This window comes from Cnephaeus nilssonii (assembly GCF_951640355.1).
Source record: "Cnephaeus nilssonii genome assembly, chromosome: 20".
Taxonomy (NCBI): domain Eukaryota; kingdom Metazoa; phylum Chordata; class Mammalia; order Chiroptera; family Vespertilionidae; genus Cnephaeus; species Cnephaeus nilssonii.
In genome coordinates, this window is record NC_137091.1 from 46,085,394 (window position 1) to 46,100,107 (window position 14,714).

The following is a 14,714-nucleotide window of genomic DNA, read 5'->3' on the forward strand; positions in this document are numbered from 1 at the left end:
CAGGCTGAGAGGTTTGGTTTCACTCTCTTGCATGAGTGATATGCCCGGTTCTGGGTCAATGACACCAGGGACGTTTTCTGGCAGGCTTCAAGGAAGCTTTGCCCCGCTCAGGAGATGGGTCGAGGATGTGATTCCTGGAGCCGCAGCAGCCATCTTGCTACGTGAGGCAACCCGCCAACCCGCTGAGGATGCAATAAGCCCAGGTCCTTGATGGGGTCCCTAAGATGCTGCACCAGCCTGAACCCAACCACCCACCTCCATGATTCTTTCCACCATTTATTTTGTTAATTTCAGCCAAAAGAATCTTCACTGATGCACCCCTTCATTTCCAAGGGGAACCCCTGCTGATAAAGGAAGGCACCATGCTGGGGAGAGCGGTGGCCAGCCCAGCCCTTCACTGGCACCCACACATCTGAGCAGTTCACCTATATTTATTGACTAGAAGCCCGATGCATGAAGATTCGTGCAGGAATGGGCCTTCCTTTCCCTGGCGACTGGCACCGCCTTCCCTCTGGCGGGAGCTGCCTTTCTGCTCCAGACGCTCAGAGCCTGTGTATGCAAATTAACCAGGCATTTTTATGGGTTAATTTGCATACTGACTCCTGATTGGCTGGTGGGTGTCGCAAAGGTAGAGTCAATTAGCATGTTACTCTTTTATTAGGTAGATTGCCTGCTGGGTGCTAGGCTCTGTGTGACGTTCTGGGGATAATGACATGGTCTCTGTCTCTGTTCACAGAGCTCTCAGTGTAGAGAGGGAGTCAGAGGCTAAACAAGTAAGGATGTATTTACAGAGGAGAAGCACAAGGCGCAAGGTCTCCAGGGCCTAACCCACGACTGAGGCAGGGGTTAGAGGAGCATCTTCTCAGATGGTAACTGTCACCTTTACGCTTGAGAAATGTACCACACAGGAGAAAGCACCATGCTCCAGACGAGCAGACGGTAGGGGCAAAGGCCCGGGGCAAAATAACGTGGCAGAGAGAAGGCCTGTGCCACTGGAGTGGCAGGGGGAGGATTGGAACGGGAGGTCAGAGAGGCCAAGGGAGGTCAAACCACGAGGCTCTGAAGGTCATGATGAGGCTTTTGGACACCATCTGAAGGGCAATGAGCAACCAGATAAGCAGTGGTTCCCAATGTGGGGCACATGCCTCAAAAGGGGGGGGGGGGGGGGCGCAATTTGACTTTTAAGGAGGACAACTTGAGAATGAGTTATTGACAGTGAATTTTTTGCATTTTTTATGGTCCTCATATACAGTATGGTGACATATTTATGCATTTCATTTCTCTATTATATGTTTTAAAACTTTATTTGCTATTTTTTCATATCACTTCATATTATTATTATTTTTTTTAAACAATTTCTTAGTGATTTCTTCCTCAGTACTTCAACTGTCCTTTCGTTCTTTTATCTTTCTCTTTCATGGATGCCATGTTCTTTGGAACCTTGTTTACACCAAGTTAATGGCCTTTTAGGCTTCCTCCACGTGAATAGGAGTTCACTTTCTGAATAATAAGAATTCTATGTCACGGGGGTGAGAGAGGGGCATCAGGATTTTAGAGATGCTTAGGTGGGGCATGGCCAAAAAAAGTTGGGAACCACTGGTTTAAAGGGAAGAGGACATGTGATCTAGTCTGTTTTAAGGTGAAGACTCTGGAAGCTGGATGGGCATGGTCTGGGGGAGGTGGAAGTGGACATAGGAAGACCTTTTCAGGGATGAGGTGCGGCCCCCCTCTCTGGCTCGGAGCGGCACAGCAAGCCCCCTGTTCGCTGCACAGCCCCCAGGTCTTGGCCTGCTTGGTGGTTTGCAACCACACTGTTAGGTCAGCAGGAGTCTCCCCAAGCCCAGGAGTCCCACCTCCTTCGTTGCACAAATACAGGCAGAGTCTTCTCGGGTGAGAGAGGGAGACAGGAAGTCCCACTCTCAGAGTCTGACCTTGAGTCACAGTAGGACAGGAGGCGAAACAGGAAGTCTTGCCCAAAACATCCTGCACAGAACAGGCCATTCGCCGGGTCACACCTGTGTGGCTGCCCGGACAGTCTTCGGCACCCCACCTGGAGAGATGGCTGGGCTGGAGGCCTGGAAGAGAGGCGGGGAGCAACCTCAGGAGTTACCCTGGATGTGAGATGACTCAGCCTTTTCTAGCACTAGCTCTCATTATTCAGGAATTAGCGGGGTTTCCTCCACTTACAAGGAATAAGAAATGTCTAGCCTCCCTTGGGAGCGAGGAGACATGCAACTTTACTGGGAAAGAGAAATCCTGTTTCACTTCTGAGAGAAAATGGAAGTTTGGCCCATTTTTATGGGGAAATAAATAAAGGAGGTCCCATCTTACTCCCTTTGTGGGGGAAATTGGAATGTCACTCTTCTTTTAAAGCAAGCATGTCAAACTCGTGGGGCATAACGAATATTTTTGTGACCCAGCCAATATAACGGTATATAAGAAACGTTTTAATAAAAATTTTGTAACTTAATTTTTACAATATCCTGTTATACATAATCCTCTCTAATAAAAGAGAAACATGCAAATTGACCGTACCTTCGCTACACCCACAAGCCACGCCCAACTAGCCAATCAGGGCGAGTATGCAAATTAACCCAACCAAGATGGCGGTTAATTTGCATATCCAGGTCAGAACAAAGACTGAAGACAGCGTAGAAAGAAGCCAAGCGCTGCAGAAAGGAGCGAAGCTGCGGAGAAGCAAGCAAGCGGGGCAGGGGAGAAGGAAGGGAAGCAGGCGGGGCGGGGGAGACCGCAGCAGAAAGCCCTATTGCAGGAAACTTCCTGCAAGGGGCCTCTAGTTATTAATAACAAACTACAACGTTCGCCAATGACTGATTACTATCATTGTGTTGCATTCATTTCCCTTACGCGCCTTACGTGCAGGCCCACCATTTCTCTCCACTAATACTAGCAGCGAATATTTTAGCAGCCGATTGCCACCTCATTAGTCTTGGACTGACTTGTTTGGTGTGCGCAACAGGAAATATTTCGCTTTCGGAGAACAAGAGAAATAGGTTTGTTTGCGTGACCCTTACTCATTTGTGCAGTAACTCGGTGTCTGGTAAGTTCGTGTTCAAGAAAAAAATATTAACTTTTATTAAAATGTTCTATTATTTTATGTTAACGATGACTCATTTATTTCAGCCCTTTGCATTCAGCATGTCTCTATTGAAATAAACCTACGTTTCTATGAAAATTGAAGCTTTTGTGGTTTATTTGCAGCCCACATACACTTACACCTTGTTTATTTGGCCCGTGTCAGCCTTTGAGTTTGACATGCTTGACATAAAGGTTGGATGGGAAACCCTGTCCAGCCTTTACATATTTTCAAAAGGATAAAATGTTACCAGGATTGTAAACCAACCAGTAAAGCTGTCGGAAGAGAACTCCGAGCATTTCATCTCCCTGACTAAATAACGCAGAAATTCCACACTCACTTGGTGGGCCCCGGTTGGGCTCGGGTCCTCGGGCGGGACTTTGGGGGGCAGAGGCTGTGGAGGCTGCACTGGGGGCAGGCTCTGCATCTTCTTTTCTGGTGGGGAGATCACAGGGGCAAAGGTGGGGAGGTGCTTCTTTTTCTTGGGAATCTCTCCTGGAAAAGAGAGAGGAAGAAAAAAAAAAGAAAGAAAACAGAAACACGTGATTGGCTGCTCCAACATCCTGGACCCACCCAATGGAAAGGGAAGCTGGGGGCTGAGAGGCGGAGCCTTGATCTGATTGGCTGCTATGGACCTGTAACCACGCTGATTGGTTCAGCCAGGCCTCCAATCGGGTTTTACCTAGGGACCCTTCCAGGGGGCCGCTCACTCACCCCGGAACCTGCGCAGGCAGCAGATGCACAGGAGGATAAGGCCTGCCAGGAGCGCCAGGCCCAGGAGGGAGCCCAGGACGATGCCAGCGATGGCCCCGGGGCCCAGGGTGGGGTCTGGAAGAGACAAAGTGAAGCAGGACAAGGAAAGTGAGAGCCAGGGCTGGATCAAGTCCCCTGCCCCAGCTCTCAGAACCCAGGATGCTGGGACCCAGCACTCGCAATTCATCTAAGGTTTACTCAGGGACTGTGTGTGCCCAGCATTCTACCACGTGACGAAGACCCATTGCTGAGCAAACCCAAGATACCTTCTCTCATGGGGGTTCATTTTAGGAGGAAAACCCGAAATGAATGTGCAAATAAATAACATAATTATGTGCCCAGCCGGGTGTGGCTCAACTGTTAAGCAACAAACCGGAATCAGGAGGTCACTGGTTTGAGTCCCGGTCAGGGCACATGCCAGGGTTGCAGGCTCAATCCCCAGTGTGGGGCGTGCAGGAGGCAGCTAATCAATGATTCTCTCTCATCATGGATGTTTCTTTCTCTCCCTCTCCTTTCCACTCTGAAATCAATAAAATAAAATAAATTTTTTTTAAAATAATAACAGCCCTAGCCAATTTGGCTCAGTGGACAGAGCATCGGCCTGAGGACTGAAGGGTCCCAGGTTCGATTCCAGCCAAGGACACATACCCAGGTTGCAGGCTCAATCCCCAGTGTGGGGTGGTCAGGAGGCAGCTGATCAATGATTCTCTCTCATCATCGATGTTTCTATTTCTCTCTCCCTCTTCCTTCCTCTCTGAAATCAATAAAAATATATTTTAAAAAATATCAATAACATCATTATAGATTTCACTAAAAAGAAAAAAATAAATGTGGTGCGATAGAAATAATGGGAGGGGAGTTTACATTTAGAAAGGAGGGTGAGGAGCAGGTCTCTGAAGAAGTAGCATTGAGGAGAGACCTGCGGAATCCGGAGCCAGGCATGCTAAACCGGGGAAGGGTGTTCCAAGCAGAGGGAACAGAAAGTGCAAAAGCTCAGAGGTACAAAAGAGTTTTCCGTGTTTAAATAAAGGCCAGTGTGGGTTGAGGACTTGGAAGGAGAGGGAACGAGGTAGAGGATGATGTTAGAGGGGTTAGCAGGGGCCAGAGCCTGGGGCACCTTGGAGGAATTCATGAAAGGCTTTGAAGGAGATCAGCAGCGACATGCTGTGGTTTCTTTGACTCTGGCTTCTATGCGGTGAAGGATGGGGTGTCGGAGGGCAAGAGGGGGCAGCGGGCGACCAGATAAATGGCTGTTGTGGGCAAGAGAGGATGGCGGTGTCTGACCAGGGCGTTGGAAAGAAATGGATGGATTAGAAATGCATTTGGGGAGAAATGTTGATGGGACCTGCTAGTACTGGGGATGCTGGAGGTGACTTGAGCATGTGGGTGGGGAGAAGGGAAGTCGGATGGGAGCAGGAAGGTGGGGTGCAGTTTTGGGGGGAACCATGAAGCGGTCTATTTTGGACACGTGGAGTCCGAAATGCCAATTGGACATCCAAAGTGAAGGTGTCGAGTAAGGAGGTGGGCTTTCAAATGTAGGGGTTCAGAAGAAAGGTCTGGGCTCAGGATCAGACGTTGAGAGTCATCTGAGTAATCACGAGATTCCAGGCAATGAGAGGGAACAGGGTCACACTGGGCAGAAATACAGCCAGAGGAGAAGGCTGGGCACTGAGGCCGGAGCCATCCAATACTCGGAAACTGGGAAGTGCTACCGGTTGAACTGTGTCTCCCCCAAGAAAGAGATAGTGACACCCTAACTGTCCATACCTGAGAATGCGACTTTATTTGGAAACTGAGTCTTTGCAGATCGTTTTGACTGGACCACCCTCGCTCTATTTCCGAATAAGGTCACATTCACAGGTACTGGGGAGTAGGGTGTCAATATATCTTTTTTTGGGGAGACACAATTCAACCAGTCAAGTCAAGATTAGATCACTAGGGTACACCCCAAGCCAATATGACTGGTGTTCTTGCAAGAAGAAAATGGAGACATGCAGGGAGGCGGCGGCAGCGGGGAGCTGGAGGCAGAGATTGGACTGCAAGCCGAGGAACACCTGCCGGGCCAGTGTGGCTCAGTGGCTGAGCGTCAACCCAGGAACCAAGAGGTCGCTGGTTCCATTCCCGGTCAGGGCACGTGCCCAGGTTGCGGGCTCCATCCCCAGTAGGGGGCGTGCAGGAGGCAGCCGATCGATGATATTCCTCTCTCATCTGGTTGATGTTTCTAACTCTTTATCCCTTTCCCTTCCTTTCTCACTAAAAATCAATACAATTTGCCCTAACTGCTTTGCCTCAGTGGATGGAGCGTCGGCCTTCAGACTCAAGGGTTTGGTTCCGGTCAAGGGCATGTACCTTGGTTGCGGGCACATCCCCAGTAGTGGGTGTGCAGGAGGCAGCTGATCGATGTTTCTCTCTCATCGATGTTTCTAACTCTCGCTTCCTCTCTGTAAAAAATCAATAAAATATTTTTTTTAAAAAATCAATAAAACATGTTGGGGGAAAAAAAATTGCCAGGCAATGTCAGGAGCTGGAAGAGGCAAGCAGGGCTTCTGCCCAGGGCCCCTGAATTCAGGAGCAGGACCCAGAGGACCCCTTTACTTTTTGTGGCCCCCAGAGCTGTGTGAAGATGGGTGTCTGTTGTCTCAAGCCACCTAGTTCATGGTCCTTTGTCATCGCAGCCCCGGGAAACAATTCCAGGGAGAAAGAGAATCCGAGGAACCAGATGGGTGGAGGCAGCCAAGGACAAGGCTCCGACAGTCCCAACTCACCGGCATTGTAGACCCGGCTTTGGGATGGGGTGCCTGGCCGGCCCCCCAGGGTGGGCAGGATACGCAAGGCCCAGGTCCCTGGGTTCTGAGGAGGGAGGGGCACCACGGCCGAGCGTTCCTGAGGGCCCAGGATGAGCAAGGAGACCCAGTCCTGGTAGCTGGTGGTTCTGCCCGGGTCAGGTCCCTCCGGCCGTGCCTGGATCTCAAAACCACTGACCAGGGCCCCACGCTCCACATCCCAAGTCAGCACCGCGGCATCCTGGGCTCTCTGCAGCCTCCAGGAGGAGATGGACGGTCCTGGAAGGGGGGGTGAATGTGGAGGGGGTGAGATTTGTGGGTCCTAGAGGGGAGAGGGGAGGGGGCTGCGGGCCTGGACTCATAGGTCTCAGAGGAAGAGGGTTCGAAGACCCAGACTCTCCGGTCTGAGGGAGGAGGGGCTGGGGGCCTGGATTCCTGAGTCTAAGGGAGGAGGGGCTGGGGGCCTGAACTCCTGGGTCTGAGGGAGGAGGGGGCTGGGGGCCTGGACTCCTGGATCTGAGGGAGGAGGGGCTGGGGCCTGGACTCCTGGGTCTGAGGGAAGAGGGGCTGGGGGCCTGGACCCCTGGATCTGAGGGAGGAGGAGGGGCCGGAGGCCTGGACTCCTGGGTCTGAGGGAGGAGGGGCTGGGGGCCTGGACCCCTGGGTCTGAGGGAGGAGGGGCTGGGGGCCTGGACTCCTGGGTCAGAGGGAGGAGGGGTGGGGGCCTGGACTCCTGGGTCTGAGGGAGGAGGGGCTGGGGGCCTGGACCCCTGGGTCTGAGGGAGGAGGGGCTGGGGGCCTGGACCCCTGGATCTGAGGGAGGAGGAGGGGCCGGAGGCCTGGACTCCTGGGTCTGAGGGAGGAGGGGCTGGGGGCCTGGACCCCTGGGTCTGAGGGAGGAGGGGCTGGGGGCCTGGACCCCTGGATCTGAGGGAGGAGGAGGGGCCGGAGGCCTGGACTCCTGGATCTGAGGGAGGAGGGGCTGGGGGCCTGGACTCCTGGGTCTGAGGGAGGAGGGGCTGGGGGCCTGGACTTCTGGGTCAGAGGGAGGAGGGGTGAGGGGCTGGCCTCCTGGGTCTGAGGGAGGAGGGGCTGGGGGCCTGAACTCCTGGGTCTGAGGGAGGAGGGGGCTGGGGCCTGGACCCCTGGGTCTGAGGGAGGAGGGGCTGGGGGCCTGGACTTCTGGATTCTGGGAAAGGTCAGAACTCACCAGTGAGGGTGATCTGGTCGCCCCCAGCACCCAGCACCCCACTGCACAACACGGAGTAATTTCCTAGGTCCCAATCCAGGCTGAAGTTGCCAATGAGGAGCCTCCGGCCATCCTGGCTGAGCCTCAGGCGCCCCCCGCCGCCGCCGGAGGCCAGAGGCCGCCCTTCCCGGGCCCAGGATGCTCGCGAAGGTGGCGGACAGCCAGAGGCCTCCAGCGCCACCTCGGCCTCCCCGGACCGCGCCTCCTCCACCATCGGGCGCAGCAGCACCTCTCGCGGCGCCTCTGCAGGTGCAAGAAACGCAGTGAAGGAAGTCAAGGCCTTGCCTTGGAGTCAGAGAACAAGCCCTGTGGCCTGTGGTGAATCAGGACATTGAAACTCAGCACCCCAGTTAGATGAGGACACACCCTCCACTCACCCCCCTCCCTCTCATTCATTCAGCATCTGGCTTCCTGAAGGACTTACTAAGTACATGCTACCGGCCGGGCCCTGGGCTGGGATAGCCATGCTGTTCTCAGCCATGTATTGCTCTGAACACGTGGGAAGGGGTCAGCCCTCCTCCCGGGTCCAGGAAAGAAATGTTGTCCCTGTCTCTGCTTAAATATAGGGGAAACCTGGGTCCTTCGGGAGTTAGGAAGTTCCCCCCTTTTCATGTCCTAAAGGGGCTAAGAAAGACCCCGTCCTCCTCAGGAAACAGAAAAGAGGGCCCACCCGCTCTCACCTGGGGTGACAGTGCAGGTGCGCGTGCTCACCAGGTGGCGGGCCAGGCAGGTGACCGGGACGCCGCTGAGCCGGGGCTGGGCGGGGACAGCCGCGAGGAGCACGGAGTGCGCGGGGCCCGCGCGGACGCCTTCGGGGAGACCCTGGAACTGCAGGGAGGCGGCAGGGACCCCCCCGGGCCACCAGCAGCGGAAGCGAAGGCTGCGGTCCCCGGGACCCCCTTCGACTGAGCACTGTGGGGACCCCGGGGGCGGATCTGTGGAGCGGAGGTGAAGATCCAGGAGTCAGTCCCGCGCCCCTCTACCCGCGCCCCTCCGTGCATTCACTCGGCCCCTTCTTAGCCGCGCCGGAGCCGCTGGCCCCGCCCCTCCATGCTGGCCCCGCCCCCTCCACGTGTATCTCCCCTTCTTCTGAGATCCCCGCCCCTTTTACGGGGATCTCTGTCCTTCGGCGATGACCCACCCCTCCGCTGCGGCCTCACCGCTCCCCGGTGGCCCCGCCCCCTGTCGGGGTATTGCCACCTCTAGCTGGTTCCACCCCTTCTCCAGGGCATTCTCCGCCTCTTTTTCAAGGAATCTCCGCCCCTCCATGCTGGCCCCGCCCCCATGTGTATTTCAGCTGGTTCCGCCCCTTCTCCTGGACAACCCTGCCCCTTTACGCGGAATCTCCGCCCTTCCCTGCAGGCCCCGCCTCTCCACGTGGACCCGCCCCGCCCTCTCTTGCTGGCCCCGCCCTCAGCGTTAGCAACGCCCTTCCCTTGCTGGCCCCGCCCTCCATGTTAGCACCGCCCTTCCCTTGCTGGCCCCGCCCTCCACGTTAGCACCGCCCCTCCTCTGCTGGCCCCGCCCTCCACGTTAGCACCGCCCTTCCCTTGCTGGCCCCGCCCTCAGCGTTAGCACCGCCCTTCCCTTGCTGGCCCCGCCCCTCCACATTGACCCCGCCCCTCTGCGTTGGCACCGTCCTCTCCAGGTCCCCCGCCGCCCCATCCCGCCCCGGCTGCGCTCACCCGCCACCGTGAGGTTGAGCAGCGAGCGGCGGCGGTGGCCGGTGCGTGGGTTCGCGGCAAGGCAGGCGTAGGCGCCGGCGTGGCCCGGCCCGACCGCGGGCAGCAGGAGGCGCGGGCCAGCGGGCACCGCGGCCTCAGCCGGGTCGGCCAGGCTCCACGCGATGTCGGCGGGCGGCCGCGAGGCGGCGCTGCAGCGCAGGGTCACGTTGCTGCCGGCGGTGACAAAGAGGGCCGGGGTGGCGTCGCGGTCCGAGGAGATGGTGATGACCGGCGGGTCCGGGCCGTCTGGGTGGAGGGAGGGAGTCGGAACCAAGAGTGTCGGGGTCGCCCGGGACTCCTCCAAGGCCACTGGAGGCTGGACCGCCAGCCCGCTCCTCCCCGGGACTCAGGAGCCTGGGCCCCCAGGACCCTCCCCGACCCCGGGCTCCCCGCGCCCCCCACTCACAGAAGACACTGACGTCGGCCGCCGCCTCCGTGTGGCCGAAGGGGCTGCGGACCCGGCAGGTGTACCGGGCGTGGTCGCCGCGCACGGGGCGCGCGATGAGCAGCTGGTCGCCCTCCGCGCGGATCCGAGGCGGCTCGGCTCCCTCCGGGTCCGCGGCTTCCAGGGCGCGGCCGTCCCGGCTCCAGCTCAGCTGCCCGCGGCCCGGCCCCCACCCCACGCAGCGCAGCCGGAGCTGGGCCGCCCCCTCCTCGGTCTCCGGGGCCTCGGGCTGCACGGACAGCTGAGGCAGGGGCTCTGGGAGAGGAGGGACGTGCTCAGGACCCAGTCCCCTCCCCCCCCCCCCCCCCCCCCCCGCTCCCGTAGGTCCAGGACTCAAAGCCCCAGCCCTTCACCCCTTACACCCCGGACTTCCAGGCTCAGCGGGGCCTCCTCCTCTCACAGACCCCAGTCTGAGTCTGCAGCTCTTTCCTCTGGAGAACCCAGGAGTCGAGGGCCCCCAGGTCCAGCCCCTCTTCTCCTCCTCCTCCTCCCCTCCCTCCACCCCAGAAGTCCTCTCTCCTCTGCCCCCTTCTTCTGGGGAGCAAACCTCCTCAGACACCAGTGACCAGCCCGAAGGTCTGGCAGAGCCCTTACAGCCTGCCTTCTGGACCTCAGCGCCCACTTACCATACACACCCACCGTGAACTCCCGAGTCTGCCGGGAGACCCCAGCCCGGATGACCTCGGCCGTGTAGACCCCAGCATCCTCCAGCTGGGCAGAGGCCAATTCCAGGGCCCCTCGGGCCTGGTCGAACCGCAGGCGGTCTCGGTGAGCCGGGTCCAGGCTGATCAGAGGGGCCCCTGACCCCAGGCCCCCAGCTGCTAGCACCTTGGAGCCCCGGCGCCAGACCACCAGAGGGTGCGGGGGGGCAGGGCTGGGCACCGGGAGCAGGGGGAGCTGGATGGTGCTCCCCACCAGCACCGCCAGGGGCCCCCCCACCTGCTGGGGGAAGCTTGGCCCTGGGGGCGCCTCTGCAGGAACTTTGGGTTCAGGACTCTGAGCAGAGAATTTAGCATCCAGGTCGTCAGGGGGTGACTGTAAACCCGGGCCCTCCACAGACACAGGAGCACCAGGGGCTGGAACAGCAATGTCTGACGCTGGAGGCCTCGCCGGGAAGGAAGGCTTTGAGGCGTCCGCAGGAACCTGAGCACCCAAGGTGTCAGGCCGGGCTGGGGAGCCAGGGGTCCCGGAGATGGGGGGCTCCAGGCCCAACGTGTGGTCCCCAGCAGAAACATTTGGCCAGAAGGACCCAGGCCCGTCCTTCAAATCCAGGGCCTCGGGGATCCATTTGGAATGGGGGATATCAGCCGTGGCTCTTGAACCTGGAGACTGATCCGGAATGTTCCCTCCGGGGGATTCGTGGAAAGAAACATTCGAACCCGGGCCCTGGGAAGAGCTTCCCGAGTCAGAGGTGAAATGGGTTCGCTGAACTCCGGAAGAGGCTCTGCGAGTGAGGACCCCTACGGCCGAGGCTGCAGAGGAGAGGAGGGGAGGGCGTTGGGGGGCTGCTGAGAAGGGGGGCTGGTGGGAAGGGGGTGAGACTTACCCAGGAGCAGGAAGAGCAGCAGGGCCCGTGAGGTGTCCATGGTGCTGCCGCACCCAGGAGGGCTCTGCAGTGAGACTCGGGCCGGCACCCGTCCCTCCCGGGACAAGTCCGACAGGACTGGTAGCTTCCTGGGCGGGGAAGGGAGCCAGACCCAGTGGGAGGTGCCAGGGTCCCCTACCCCGGGCTGGTGGCCTAGCTTCCCACCCCACCCCACTGGTCCTCATCAGCTGGTCCCAGCCTGCTCCCGACCCCACACACACACTTCCCCAGGGAGGAGATAGTGAGACCTGAGTCCTAGCTGGAAACATAGGAGCAAAGCCAGGAAGACTTCCTGGAGGAGGGTGAGGTGACCTTTCAGAGAGCCCCACCTCTGATGGCCTTGGCCTCAGCTCAGGCTTCCTACTCCCCAGCCTCCTGGCCTCGGGTCCACGCGGTCCTGCCTGCAGCCTCAGATATACCAGGTGTACCGGTTAATAATGTGGATTTTTTTCAATAGATGGAGACACATCTGTTGATATATATGCGATTTGATATGTATGCAGTTTTGTTGTATTGACAACAAGCTTCAAAACTTCATATGCCAAATTTTCTGAACGTGTTATTATCGATATTTTTACACTTAAAAATGTCGAATTTCGTGCCAAAAAAAGAGCATTTGCGGGAAGTTTTAACTCATTATTTTATTTTTAAGAAAAGTGCTGCTGAAAGTTATCATATACTTTGGGAAGCTTATGGTGAACATGCTCCATCTCAAGATACCTGTGAACACTGGTTTAAACGCTTTAAAAGTGATGATTTCGATGTGAAAGACAAAGAAATCCAGGTCAATTTGAACCACGCTTTGATCGTGAAACCACCAGAATGGGCCAGAAGATACAGCAAAGTAATTTTGCTTCATGATAACGCATCACCACACACTTCAAAACCAGTTAAAGACACATTAAAAGATGTTGCCTGGGAAGTATTAACCCACCCACCATATTCACCAGACCTTGCTCCTTCAGATTACCACTTGTTCTGATCGATGGCACACACACTTTCTGAGCAGCACTTCAAAACGTACAAAGAAGTGGAAAATTGGGTCTTTGAATGCTTTGCCTCAAAACAAGAAAAGTTCTATTGGGACGGTATCCACAAATTACCGGAAAGATGGGGGAAATGTGTAGCTAGCTTTTGAATAAAGCACGTTTGATGTTTCTCTTGAAATTTTGTGTTTTCTTTGATTACAGAATCCGCATTATTAACCGGTACACCTGGTACCCACGTCTGGCCCTGCTCCTCCTCTGCTCCAACCCCTCCCATGATTTCCTGTTGCCCTCGGGACCAAGTTTCAGGTGGCTCTCTCCCACCATCATCTCTCCTGAGACCCAGAACTGCATCTTCATGGCCCCTAGAGCCTCCATGCCCTGCGTCCCACTCATCTCCGCATCATCCCTCTAACGGCTAGAGTCTAACCCGACCCTCCTCCTGGATTCTCCATCTCAAGTACAGTTCCACCATCTGTGCAGAGGCCGGGAGCCTTCCTCCCTCCACCCTCCCCACCCCGCTGTGCATCTCTGCCCCTGCATCTCTCTCTCCCATTTCTTCCTCTCAGTTCCCATGGGCCGAGTCCCAGCCGAAGCCTTGTCCCCCATCCCCTCGCCTAGCCTTCTACCTTCAGCCTCGTCTCCTACAGTCCATGGGTCCTCGAAGGCCCCTGAGTCCTTCTACACACAGAGCTGCCCCTGCCCCTGCCCTGCTCACAGCCCTCCCCGTGGCTCCCTAGGGCTCTCAGGAGACATCCAAGGAATGGCTAGACCCTGCCTTGCCCAGTCCCACGCACTCCACCCGCTCCCTCCCGCCTCCAGCGCTGACTCTTTGAACACATTGCCATTCTTCAGCCCATCTCTCCCCTCCCAGATCGGCAAAGTTTCCTCTGCCTGGAATGCTCTCCCTCGCTCTCCGCCCCCCTCCAACCTGGCTAATCCACAACTTGTCCTTCAGGTCTCTTATTAAGAACCAAAATAATAATTACCACTTATCCGGTGCCAGGAACCGTGCAAAAATGTCTCCCGGACGTTATGGGCTGAACCCTTCCAAACGCCCCATGTGCTGGTATTTACCATCCAGGAGACAGCAGCTCAGAGACGGGCCGGCCGGAGGTTGCATGGCCAGAGGGAGAAGCTGGGCGGCCTCGGCCCAGGATGGCCAGGCTGCGCACGCCTGAAAGCTTTTCCTACCACCCCAGCTGGCCTCACCAGTCCTCTGAGCTTGCCCAGGTAGAGTTCTCGCCATACGGATAATAATAATGATAATACTATATAGTGAGCATTTTCTGCACATCTAGTGTGGTTCTTGGGGTGCTACATTAACCCTTCAAAACCCCATGGGGTGGGTCTTATAGACAGTTGCAAATTCAACCCTCTTCCCATTAAGGAATAGGGTCTGTTCCCCCTCCCCACTCCCACCCCCCTTGCAGCCTGGTAGGCTCTGTGACCTCTAGACCAAGAGAGTACAGTGGAAGTGACCCTGCTCTAGCGAGGCCTCAAGAGACTGGCGTATTCCACTTCCTGCATCGTGAACCACTCCTGCTGGGAGCGCAGCCGCCATGCTGTGAGGAAGCCCAAGCAGCCACATGGAGAGGAATAATGGCCCCTAGTGAACAGCCAGCTCACAAGCCTGTGATGGATCCATCTTGGATGTCGCTCCTCTGGCCTATCTGAGCCATGGAAGAGAAGCAAGCTTTCCCTGCCAAGCTCAAATCTCAGGTTTATGAACAAACTGAAGGATTGTTGGGTTACACCACCAAACAACAGAAAGCCAGACTGTCACTAACTGCCTGATGGAGGAGGAAACTCAGGCTTAGAGAGTAGGAAGTTGTCGAAGGTTCTCCTAGAGACAGGGATTGGTCAGGATCTGAACCCAGGGCCTCGGGATCCAGACCCGGGCTGTAACCACTGCGTGGACCTCTTACTGTCTCAATAGGTCAAATGAATAGACTGAGCCTCAGAGACGGGAAGTAACTCACTCAAGACCTCACAGCTGGTAAGTGTGAGAGTCACTAAGGCTGACTCCAGGTCCCAGCTCTTCCCTGCACCAGGTTTTGATTATCTCTTGCTTGTCTGTCTCCCCAACCAG

General features: G+C 56.6%; 1 protein-coding gene across 1 annotated transcript; it reads right to left on the reverse strand.

Annotated features, from left to right (window-relative positions):
• Window positions 1–2,009: 2,009 nt before the first annotated feature.
• On the reverse strand, window positions 2,010–11,845 carry VSIG10L (V-set and immunoglobulin domain containing 10 like; the record flags this gene model as incomplete). The annotated part of the gene is made up of 10 exons (XM_079800589.1): window positions 11,598–11,845; window positions 10,678–11,373; window positions 10,013–10,306; window positions 9,568–9,852; window positions 8,563–8,817; window positions 7,844–8,125; window positions 6,616–6,912; window positions 3,812–3,925; window positions 3,432–3,592; window positions 2,010–2,075 (listed from the first exon to the last, which is right to left on the reverse strand). The coding sequence occupies exons 1-10, from the start codon at window positions 11,635–11,637 to the stop codon at window positions 2,010–2,012; spliced, it is 2,490 nt and encodes an 829-aa protein (XP_079656715.1). The 5' UTR covers window positions 11,638–11,845.
• Between the last annotated feature and the right edge of the window lie 2,869 nt (window positions 11,846–14,714).